Source organism: Parasteatoda tepidariorum, chromosome 2, assembly GCF_043381705.1.
Source record: "Parasteatoda tepidariorum isolate YZ-2023 chromosome 2, CAS_Ptep_4.0, whole genome shotgun sequence".
Lineage (NCBI taxonomy): Eukaryota > Metazoa > Arthropoda > Arachnida > Araneae > Theridiidae > Parasteatoda > Parasteatoda tepidariorum.
Genome location: NC_092205.1, coordinates 42,290,983 through 42,303,411, shown reverse-complemented (window position 1 = coordinate 42,303,411; position 12,429 = coordinate 42,290,983). Strand labels below are relative to the sequence as shown.

At 30.9% G+C, this 12,429-nt stretch overlaps 1 protein-coding gene across 3 annotated transcripts in view; it reads right to left on the bottom strand.

The window, feature by feature from the left end:
- Positions 1-1,593: 1,593 nt before the first annotated feature.
- The window catches only part of LOC122268225 (peroxisomal sarcosine oxidase), a 41,397-nt gene continuing 30,561 nt past the window's right edge, over positions 1,594-12,429 (bottom strand). For all 3 annotated transcript variants that reach the window (XM_071177492.1, XM_071177490.1, XM_071177491.1), the window contains exons 4-9: positions 10,924-11,146; positions 7,439-7,627; positions 6,101-6,244; positions 5,837-5,989; positions 3,362-3,437; positions 1,594-1,796 (exon numbers count right to left, since the gene is read on the bottom strand). In XM_071177492.1, coding sequence (XP_071033593.1) covers positions 1,681-1,796; positions 3,362-3,437; positions 5,837-5,989; positions 6,101-6,244; positions 7,439-7,627; positions 10,924-11,146 — 901 coding nt within the window. In that variant the 3' untranslated portion in view covers positions 1,594-1,680. The remainder of the gene's footprint in view (positions 1,797-3,361; positions 3,438-5,836; positions 5,990-6,100; positions 6,245-7,438; positions 7,628-10,923; positions 11,147-12,429) is intronic.

Below are 12,429 nucleotides of genomic sequence, written 5' to 3'. Positions count from 1 at the left end.
TCAGAATAAAATAAAATTTTATATCTGGGGATAAATTTATCTTACAGACAAAACAAAAAAGTTCATCTTTGCAAATTTTTGAAAATGTGCAATCTTATAAAGATAAGTTGTCAGATAAGCTTGTGTTTGAGTAGTGATGATCTACGTTTTTTCCTAGTCGGAAATTTTTGCATCAAACTGTTTTCTTATTATGTTATTAGATGAGTACTTTACAAATTTCTGTATCTCCCATGACACTCTCAAGTTAATAGGTTCAAAGTTGAACTATAATATTGGCACTTTGAGCCACAATAAGGAGCACACACCATCCAGTCATGGTTAAGCACTTATTACCATTTTCCAGCATTCTGTCCTTTAACGACCATAGGAAAAAAAGCTATCTAGTTTTGACCCCGGTCAGACGAGATACCCCTCTCTCCAAACGTCCATACCTCAGTCAACGAGCCGTCTTTCACCACGTCAGGCACTTTGCTATGTATACGTTGCGTAGTCGACTTCCAGAATCAAACTCACAACCCCTAGATCTGCACCACTGGAATGAGAATGTCTCACCGGAGTACTCTTTGAGAAATCTTGCTGCAACCAAAAATTTAATATTAACTTAGCTTAAACTAAATATGCATTTTAAGGCACCGTTTCATAATTTTATTTTTAATTTCTTATTACTAATTTTTTAGTAATTTGATTTTGTGCAATCTTTGTCCCACGATGATGGTGATGTCACTGCGACAATTGAATGTCTTCTTGTGGTCTCAGGTTGGTGTATGGGTGACGTCCAAATTGGACATCACCAAAAGTGGACATAGTAGCAAGGCTATGGAGTCGGTAGAAAAAATGACCAACTCCGACTGCTGGAATTTTAAAATAAAAAACTCCAACTCCCTCATATATATGTAAACATATGCACATGTGTTACAACTTATTATTTTTATATATGAAAGGAGTAATGCTACAAAAACAATTGATAGCATATCAGATCATAGAAACTCAGTCGCAATTTCTGTTGTCTGACTGTCCTGATTAGAATACTCCAAATGTTCTGAGAATAATTCCATTCTTAGAAAAAGTTCGTAGATGGCTTTCTTTGCCTTTTTAATTTGTTCGTCATCCAACAAAATTCGGTGTTTTAGATCTACGTGTACCCAGCAAGATCTCATTGTCTTGCAAACTAGTTTCTTTTATTTTTATTCGTTTATTAATATCGAAAATAAAATAGAAAATAACTAAATAATTATTGATATATTATATAGTCTATAAATAAAATGAATAACTCAATTCTGCGTTTATCTTTGTTTCAATTTACTTTAATTTCATTTTAAATTCAAACCGTCAAACGAAAACAGGAGTAGGCGTGTTTGTCTCCATGACTCTGACTCCTTTTTCCCAAAACTCTGTATAACTCCAATTCCGACTCCATGACTTAAAATCCTACTCTACAGCTCTGTTTTTTTAAACCTACTCATCATTGTTGCGAAAGTAACATGTGAGTTCACAATTGAATCCAATTAACTCAATTATTGTTTCAATCTGGCAGCGGTGTTGTCTGAATCCACTTACAATGTAATTCTTAATGTTAAAAAAAGAGGAGAATACTTTTCAAAATGAAAAAATTTTATTTTCAGATTCACTTTATGAAACAAAATTGCCAAATACAGTTTGATATTCTTCTGAATGTTTATTTCAGTTGTCATCAAATCTGCTTAACCTGAAAGGAGCGAGATCCAGAAAAGTTTGCTGTCCAGTGGCCATTTCGCTTAAAAGTCTTGCTACAGCAGGAGAAGTTTTGAAACCTGTTCCTGTAAATGAAAAAAAGCAAAAGATTCGTTTTATATTTTATTTATTTTAAAAGGATTATTTAACAGAAATTTTATTTTATTGATGTAATGAAAGAAAACGCTTTAAGCTTTTTAATAAACTTAAAAGCTAGGTAACTATGCTAGAAAGCTAGGTAACTATGAATATCTAATATTTCCCATTAAAAAATTCGTGAGAAATTAATAATTTCACTAAAGAAAAAACTAAGTGGAAAATTTATTAAATTTTTTATAAGTTTTAAATTTTATCGAACCATTAACAACTATTTACGAAATATTTTTCGATTGAAATTCACTTTATTTGAAAATTTCTCAGAATAAATTATTGTTCCACACTTAGGATTATTTAACGGTTTTATTTAATTTTATTGATGTCTCGTGGAAAGATTTATCAAAATGGCGTGAATGAAGTTTCTTCGAATTTCTTCTCCCGAAAGTCCGGAGTTGAAAGATATAATTAGTACATAATGATTTATAAATTTGCTTTTTATAATGAATCCGCAACTGGAAATGTTTATCAAGCTGAAAGTGCTTATCTTAAAATATTTAAACAAATAATAAAAAAAACTAGTTGTAGTTCATTAGAATAAAAAAAATGTATGATGCAAAAGATTGATGATCAATTAGCATGCATTCATGGACAAAAAAATTAGCGCACCAAGAAGGAGTCGTCAAAATGAAACGAAATTTTACATAAGTGTAATGACTACTTTGATGTAAGTAAATGATTAGAAAATCAAAGATTATCGTTTTTCTTTGATTTTCTAATCATTTACTTATATCAAAGTAGTCATTACGTATGTAAAATTTCGTTTCATTTTGACGACTCCTTCTTGGTGCGCTTATTTTTTTCTCCATGAGTGTATTACAGTCAAATTGAGACACTGCATGGTTACCGCTTTTAAATGACTTAAGGAAGCTAAAATACTGGAGAAATTTTTCAGCGTAAATTCTGCTTCATCTCCATTGGTATATTAAAATTTAAAGTTTAAATAAAAGTGATTTCAGATAAACCTAAAATCAACCTTAAAGTTTTAAATGTTGCAAAATTGGCTTCAAAATATCAAATCGCAGACAAATTAGTGTAGGAGAACTTCTACTAAGTGAAATACAAAGTAATTTGTTTGTATTTTGATATTTTCAAAATATCAAAAAGCAGACAAATTAGTGCAGGAGAACTTCTGATAAGTGAAATACAAAGTAATTTGTTTGTATTTTCATATTTTCAAAATATCAAAAAACAGACAAATTAGTGCAGGAGAACTTCTGGTAAGTGAAATACAAAGTAATTTGTTTGTATTTTGATATTTTCAAAATATCAAAAAGCAGACAAATTAGTGAAGGAGAACTTCTGGTAAGTGAAATCCAAAGTAATCCTCTAATGATTTCTTTGTATTTTGATAGTTTATTTTCCGAATTTTCCTGTTTCACTTTAGGTATACCAAAACTCGCGTTTTTTATACTTTAAATTTTAAAATCACTTGTAGCGGTGAAAAAGAATTTGCCGTGTAGGGTTTCTCCCGTGGTATAGCGCCTTTTAAACTTACCGGAAAATCCTGATCCTATTATTATATTCTTGTGTCCAGGCACTCTATCAAGGAGAAAAACCTCATCTGGAGTCAGCTGTAAATCATATGCATTTTAAAAATCAACTCTATTTATCTATGAAACATTGTGCATTTCATTTATTTCACATTTTCTTAGAGAATTTACTGCATAATAAAAACTTCGTACATAATTTTTTTAATTAGATTTAGAATAGTGTAGTGAAGTTACTAGTATAGCATTATTAGTATAATAATATTATTTCCCTTTTGAATAAAAAAACATGCGTTTACAATTGTACTCTTCACGCTTTAAACTTAGGAAAAGAAAATGTTACTTAGTGAATGATGCTGAGCAATATATTGTTATAAAATTTGTTGGTTTGGTATTGTTTGAAGGAAATATGATATATTCAAAATAATGGAGCTAGTATGAGACACATGTTGAAAAACTTACAATTTTTTTAGTAATAAAACAGGATTTGAGCTTACTCAGTAAGAAATAAATTATACTATAAGCATTTATTCTTAACACAATGAGTATATAAGGGGGAAAAAATCTAAATGAAGCTAGCGAAAAAAGATGGTTCTTTGCAATCGTCGACTTGCTCTTGTCAATCATGTTTTTTTAGACAGATTGAATATCTATATCTATTATTGAGGATGAGAAAAAAACCGTAACCAGAAACTTTTTTTCTCTTATAATTTCCAAAAAATTACAAGGTTAGGTTTGTCCTAAAAAGAACTTCATTGGGACATTCAAAAACAATTTACATATCCGATTGATATTAGACATTAAAAGAAGGCTATTCCTATTTTCAAATAAAAGTTTCAGACGTCAAGAAAGGCTTATTCTAGAATGTTCTTTCAGGTCTTGTTGCAAAGGCTCGTTATTTTGACAACTGTCCCGAAGTGGTGTTCGTTTATGCGAGTCTTAAAGCGAATAAATAAGAGTTTGATGGGGCATTTTCAACATCTCCTAGAAGAACGACGACCTCCTCACAGATCAATTAGGAATCCGTCATAATGAACATAAACTGCGCAGTGGGGAATTATAAGAGAGACATTACAATGCTTAGGCTCCTAAAATGCGCAGTGGTGAGAAATACGATATTTGTCAGTACGTTCGGACTACTAAAGAATGTAGTATTTTGTTTGTGGTACTTGGTAACCAGTGCGGAGACCTGGTCTCTTCTAGGAGAAGTTGGCAAATCAGGATTGTCAGGAGCCTGGATCCAAATTGACACTTTTGAATTGACCAGGAAGCGAGTAGTGAGGTAAGTAAAGTCGAAAAGCGTGTCTTCGTTTTGCATACACTTTTCTCTTCTGCAGATTTTTCATTGATATATAAAATTGTTATGACGTAAATTGTACAAAAATAGAGAGAAATTTAGAAAAAACAGAGAAGCTACTCTGTTTTTTCTAAAAACAGAAATATGCATAACTATTTAACTACCTTTGATAGCGGCTGCTGTCAGAACTGTTTTGGTAAAATTTTGTCAAAACAAAAATTAAAAGATAATCGAAAAATCTTGATTAGGGAAAGGCTTTGTATTTTGCATGTATCTAAAGATACTGCCAAATAGAGTAATAATGCACCACCAATTTATTTATGAAAATTAAATAAAGAGGATAAATGCATCTTTACAATTGTCTCTTTCCGGAGCTACCCTTCCTACTGTTGAGTTTGATCGAGAGGAGATACCTAAAAAACTGCTTTTTGCCACCTGTAGAACATTATTATCATCAGATTTGGTTAGACAGTCCTGAGTAAACCAGTGCCTTTTCCTGAATTCTGCTCCATTGCATTACATTTTTGACACCTGCACCCTAGTTTCTTTCCTAGGTAACAAGGAAGTCAGTTTCCACCAACTTCATCCACCTCAATCTAGGTCTACACTTTTTTAACGGTTTTATGAAAAAGATTTTTTTTAATGTAGAATCATCATTCTAAATATATGAGCCACCCAATTTATCCGGTCCATTTTTATGAGCATAAAAACGTATATATGGATTTTATATAAGTCCAAGTTATGTCTTCTCCAAACATAGTCGATTTCTATCCCACCGACGAAAGCTCGAGAAACTCTTCACTCGGAACAGAACACTCGGTGAACAATTATCAACAAATTCAGCTGGAAAAGTTTTCACTGTGAAATTCCCGAATTCCATGCATAAATTTATAATAATCATTTTGCTCCAACGTGATTTACAGTTTTGCATGAGAAATGGAAACTAGTCTCACGAAAATACCGCCCATATGACCAAAAATGGCTGAACGGCCTCGCAGTCTAAAGCTATTTCTCAAACCTTTCACCGATCCCGAGCACGTTGTGTGTTATGCGCGAAGTGTGTTTCATAGTAATATCACTAACATTAATTTCTGGACTAATCTTGTGTATTAGTTCGGTAATAATGGAACACAGTGTATAATTTAGAATTCCAACAATATATGATGCTTCAATGTAATTTATTTACCGTATACATGCAGGTCTCCACAATAGCTGGTTCTGCTTCTAAAAGAGGTAAATGTTTAGTGACATGATCTTTCAAAATTTGTTCATACTCCACATATGATGCTGATTGGTCTCTTTTGTCTGGATCACACATAGGTCCTCCATGATAACACACCTGTAAAAATTTTAAGCTTCTTTTTTTTAAAAAAAAAAAAAAAAAAATGCTCACTCTTCCTGAGTTTTTAATAATGGCAAAAAAAACTGCTATAATCAAAAAATTTATTACTTTTGCCAGTCCAGGATATTCGATACTAGGTATAGTGTAGATATCTGCATCACCTCCAATGTCAATAACTACAGGGAAACCAGCTTTAGAACTATGAACTCCACCCTCTTTCTCCTTCCAATAATATGCTTTCACTAATATTGGCTGTAATGTAAAATAATTTTCATAGCTCTTCATGCAGTAAAAGATTAAACCAATGTAAAATACAATTCCAAAAATATGTGGAAGAAAGGAAAAAACATCACAAATTAGGGGTAATCATGAATAAGACTGAGTCATACTTTAATAAATATCAGCAAATCATATACCGGTTGTCTAAGAAATGACTAACGTTTTGGAAAATCAATTTGAAAAAACGTAAGGAAACTGAAATGTATGGTTCACTGCGTTCTGCTTGGGAAACCTGTTAATTTATTCTCACGAAGTTTCAGAATTAATTACAAAGTTCGTCAACAGATGACGCTATTGACAAATTTAACTTTCAAGTTGCATATCATTTTGAAATATTTGTATGAGTGTCTGTTATATTTTCCCTTAAACTGCTTTGTAGTTTATTCTTCTGCCAACGCCATCTGTTGATAAATTATAAACTTTATTTTTTTAACTAGGAGGAAATAAGTTCTTTAGTTTTTTACGAAGTAAGCAGCAAACCGTAAATTTCTATCGAGTTTCCTTTCTTTTTTTTAGTTTATTTTTTAAATAGCTGGTCCTTTTTGGGATACCCGGTGTGACGATATGCGTCGTCGTAATATTAAGTCATAATGCAGTAGCATAATATGCAACTACGTTTGGGAAGTTTTAACATGAATATATTAATATGACATTATACCATATTACCATAGTACCTAAAGTAAAATGCAGCTGTATTGAGCTTATATTGCAAAGTGTTTTTCATGAGTTCCTTTTACTATGTCGTGTTTTAATTTTCCAAATTGAATACTTCAGTATTTTTAAACATTCCAGATGCATAATTCAAATATAAATTTTGTAACATTTTAAATATTAAAGTAGATAGATAAAATACATCTATTTTAATTCTCAGTAACTGATTTATTACTTAAAATTTTTATTCTTCTCTATTTAATCATATTAGAGTAATCATATTAGAGTATTTATAACTATTAGTTTCAGATTTTCCCATACTTTAGACTAAACGCTTTATCGATAAAAAAATAAAATAAAATAAATAAAAATTTAATTAAAAAAATAAAAAGGTGAAAGGTTAAAAATATGCATTTACGTTATTTACAGAGAATGCATGTTGCATAATTAGGAAGGTTTTGTTACAGCAGGTAAATGTCGCAGTGCTTTAAATTTTTTATGTTAAAATAAAGATACCTTTAGGGGTAGATCAGGCATGAGGTTTGGAACGAGCAACTTCTTCGTCCATGCACCTACGCACACAATCACTGATGGAACTAAGAGACGTTGCTCAGAAGTATTGATTTCTATATGATTACCTTCTGGTACAATGTCCATCACTTCGCAATTGTGCCACAAATGCCCACCTTTTGCGATGAACAAATCCTAAAAGAAAGATAACGCAAGGTCAGATAAAATCAATTGAATTAAAATAATGTAGGTCGTGATTTAATAAAGTTCAAATTAAAACTTCTGCGAATCGTACATAAATAAGAGAATGTTTGCATTGAAATTTGCATTAGAGTTTCCATGTTGGAATTCTTTCAACTGATCAATTCTGTATGAATGCTACGAACAAATTCAGAAATATTGAGTTTGTTCAAATATATTATTGAAACATATTTTAGGTGATTCTGGATTAAAACAAAGTATCTTGGACTTAAAAATTATTGTACATGCAGTACGTATGGAGACGCTCTAGTGTACCCTCCATTCATACTAAAATATCACTTTAACTACCTTTTAAGTTTTTAATTTTGATGGTCACGTTTCAAAGAAAAAAAGGAGGTGTTGCCACGCAGTGGAGCTTTACCGTAACTACTGTTCATACTGTAATATGCTTTCAACTTCCATCAACTTTTTAACTTTGTAAGTCATGTTTCAATGTGAAAAAGTGGGGGCTATCGTATCGTGGCTCTTTATCGTAGCCACTATTCGTAATAAAATATACTTTCAACTATCTTCAAATTTTTTATTTTTACAGGTCACGTTTCAAAGAGAAAAAGTGGGTGTTTCCGTATAGTGGCTCTTTAACGTAGCCACAATTCATACTAAAATATGCTTTCAACTCTCTTCAAAGATTTTAATTTTGTAGGTCATTTTTCAATGAAGAAAGTGGGTGTTTTCGTATAGTGGCTCTTTAACGTAGCCACTATTCATGCTAAAATATGCTTTTAACTCTTATTATGTATTAATTAGAGTTAATTATTATGCCTTAATTATGTATTAATTATTACATTCATTCCAAAATATGCTTTCAACTTCTTTCAAAGTTTTTAATTTTGTAGGTCATTTTTCAATGAAGAAAGTCGGTGTTTCCGTATAGTGGCTATTTAACGTAGCCACTATTCATACTTTAATATGCTTTTAACTCTCTTCAAAGATTTTAAATTCTTAGGTCACGTTTCAATGAAAAAAGTTGGTGTTGCGGTATAATACACGTACAGAGGTGCTTTAACGCAGACACTATATACTAAAATATTGTTTCAACTCTTTTCAAAGTTTTTAATTTTGAATGCCACGTTTCAATGAAAAAAATCAGGTGTTTTGCTGTTGCCAAATATGTTTTATAGTGCAACTATACCCGTGACCACTGGGAACCGTCTTTAACACTTTTCTTGAACCCATGGTTTATAATACCTGTACACAAAGTTTTATTTCCTTCTCTTGAACGTAATATTAGCCGAGAAGTAATGTGTTGACAATGTTATTTATAATCATCCTTTATGGTCTGAATCTGAATTTCATAAAACCTTACCTAACTCCCGAACAGTTAGATTCTTTTCACATAAAAACCACTTTTATAGTGATTCAAAATCATGACATTCGTTAACACAGCTTTTTTACATTAGACTCGATTAACGCGAGGTGTCCAAATTATGCTTAGCTATTTAGATTATAAAATTTTAAGTCATTTTCAAAAAATAGTTAAAAGATATTAAAAGGATATTTTTTATTTAGTTTTGAAAAGAAAAATTTAATTTAAGTTGTATATAAATAGTATTCACTTTCGTAAAGCACATGTTCATAAAAGCTCCTAGATTAGCTTGTACTCAGGGGCCTCACCAGATTATCAGGGTCCATGGCCCATTTGATTTAAAAACTGCATCACGAGTTCCCAAAATTTATCTTTTAACATGAATCTGAGTTAAATTTTTTTAAATATTCCTTTTTCATCTATAGAAAAAACATTTTAAGCGTTTGGTTTAAATTGAAACCGTTGATATTTATTTAGTTTTGAAAAAAAATTTAATTTAAGTAGTTTGTAAATACTGCAGCACGAGTTACCAAAAAGAAAAATTATGAATTTGATTTAATTTTGAAATTGAAACCGTTGATATTTTTAAGTTTAATTCAAGAGTAGTTTTTAACAATGAATTATTTTCATGTATTCATTTTTTATCAATAAAAAAAGGTATCAAGCATTTGGTTCAAATGAAAAACGTTGATATTTTCAAGTTTAATTAGAGAGTAGTTTTTAGCAATGAATTATTTTTAAATATTTTTTTATCAAATGCATCTCAAAAGTTTGATTAAAAATGTTTATTTATTTATACTTAATATCCATTTATTACAGTAAAGTTTTTTTCTAAATATTCCTTTTTTTTAAGAATGAAAACTCATAGTAAGTTTTTTATTCTAAACAAAACCGTTGCTATTTTCAAGTTTCACTCAAAAGTAGCTTTTTGCAGGATTCAGAGGAAAAGTGATAATTTTTTTAATTATTGATTTCACTAATTTGTGTTCATTAAATATGTTAGTAAATATAGTAATAAGAAAACATTATCTTGTGATCATACACAAAAATAAGTTTCAATAGTCATTTCTCGTTGTGTCTCAAACTTTTATTAATTTTCTGATTTTTCATTTTCAATAAAAATTAGACAAAATTCTTTTTGGAAATTGAGTTTGTTTTGCAGCATTTAATATTTTTCTACAAAATATTATTGAAAAAAATACAACTTGTGCATTATGGGTTAAAAATTTTACACTGTTGATATGTATAAGGTTTTCCCAAATTAAAAGTGGACACGTGCGATTGCATCAAAATTACTACAGCAGCGCCACCGAACAGGAATATAAAGCATATGACGTTCAACAGTGTAAGTTGTTCGTGATAGAAAACATTGATCAAAAGTAAAGTCGTACTACACATGGTTGCGTCTAGAAGGAAATTGATTTCCTGCCCAAAGGGAGCACTATCGATTCAACACAATAATACAGTACTCTGTCGAAACTACGGAAAGCAATCATAAGTAAATGGCGCGGTCTGCTCACGCAAGAAACATCTCAGGCAAGTAACAATGCTCTCCCGTGTAACATAGACGACTTTACAAAATTTCCAATGAGATGAGTTGGAACACCCGTCGTACAGTTCAGATTTGTCTCTCTGTGACTTCCACATTTTTGGGCCACTTATAAAAGCATTACTGGGTGTATGTTTAAATTCAGATGCGGAAGTGAAGGAAGCTGTGCAAGACTTCATCCAGAATGAAGCAAAATCTTTCTACAGCAAAGGACTGCTACTTAAACGAAGGGGTCATCTGTGTTAAATCGCCCATGGCTATTTCCTGATTTCCCAAAAAGATTTTTTTTTCATTGACTTGTTCACTTTTCATTTGAAAAATCCTTATATAAATGCAAATTATAGTAATAAATGCAAATTATAATGTTTGATTTACCTGAATTGTCAAAACGCATTTATGTGCAAAAAGAACACCTCCACTCTTGTCATATAGAAGAGCGTGTGGTTTTTCACTGTAGTTCAAGACTCTATTAAACAAATCTGATTTTGTTTCAGACAAATCTAAATGCTCCGGGCTATAAGTCTGCATATTCTTTAGACAACTTTGATAAGCCTGTTCCTCTTCCGGAGTCTTGAACATGCACAAGATTCCAGTTGTCCTAAAAAATGAAATCCGATATTTCATTTTTCACAATATACCAAAGAAAATTGTCTTTAAAAATTTTGATAAGCATAAGTATATGTATGCAAACACTCTCTTAAAAGTTTAAGTTGAAACTTGTATATTTCAGAAGAATAAATAGCATTTTGCAATTTTTAATTGACATTTTCGAAACGTTGACGTTAGCAAAATGACGATTTTTTTCGAAAACAGAGTGGAAATTTGACTTGCTGTAAGACTATTTTTATTTATGTACGAGTTTTTTTTTTCGAACACAAATTTTTTCTATACACAAGTTTTTTTTTTCCAAAATTCCTATTTGTTCGAAAGTTAATGCAATTTTAAGTGCCATTGCAATTTTTTTTCTTTAATTAATGACTATTTGTCCTAGCTATAGCTCTGCCGCGTGCATGTGCACATGACAATTTATTTAATGTTGTACATAATCTGTTATTTTTTTTCAGGTACAGTTTTTTTTTCAAATTTAGGCAATCTTCCATTTTTTTACCACTATCATATCAGTAAAATTTTGCATAGTAAATGTATAGTAAAATTATAATAATTATATGTTTTATTAATAAAATGTTTTTGACTGGGGAAAAAATCGAATTTCAAATAAAATACTATGATAAGTGAGCTACTACGATAAGGGATGGAGAACAGAGCGAGCAATGCGCGCAGCTTTCTAATATTAATTTTAAGAAAATTAATTACATTTTTTAATGTTTTTTATTTTATCTCAAAAAACGACGATTGGACTGTATAAGGGTCAGGGAACTGGCCTTGCATCAGACAGATTCTGTGTTTGAATCCCGGACGTGGCATGGATGTTCTTCCATTCTCTGTACTATCTGTCCTTACTGTGGAAGCAACGCTGGCCCAACCTAATATGGTGCCCCTGAAAGAGTGGTCAACAAATCTGACTTGTAATTGCCTGAATTTACGAAATTTTCACGCGTGTAGGCATTTGAAATAAAAAATAAAAATAAATTTGTCTTAAAATATATATTTATTTTTATTTGGTCAAAAAAAGCAAATTCGCTCAGTTAAGTTTATAGTCAAACATTCTAGCACGTCTAACAAAGGAAAAATTATCGGTCTTTCGAGGAAATTTAGTCAAATAGTCCACTGTTCATAATATCATTTTATCAAATTCATCACCAGTAATAGACAACTGAGAAGATCTTGATAAGCTTCTTTGATTTTTACTGTCGAAACTATATTTTTTCCCTTTATTTTAAACTAGCCGCCTCTGTCCGCCACGCTAAAGGTTTTCAGAAA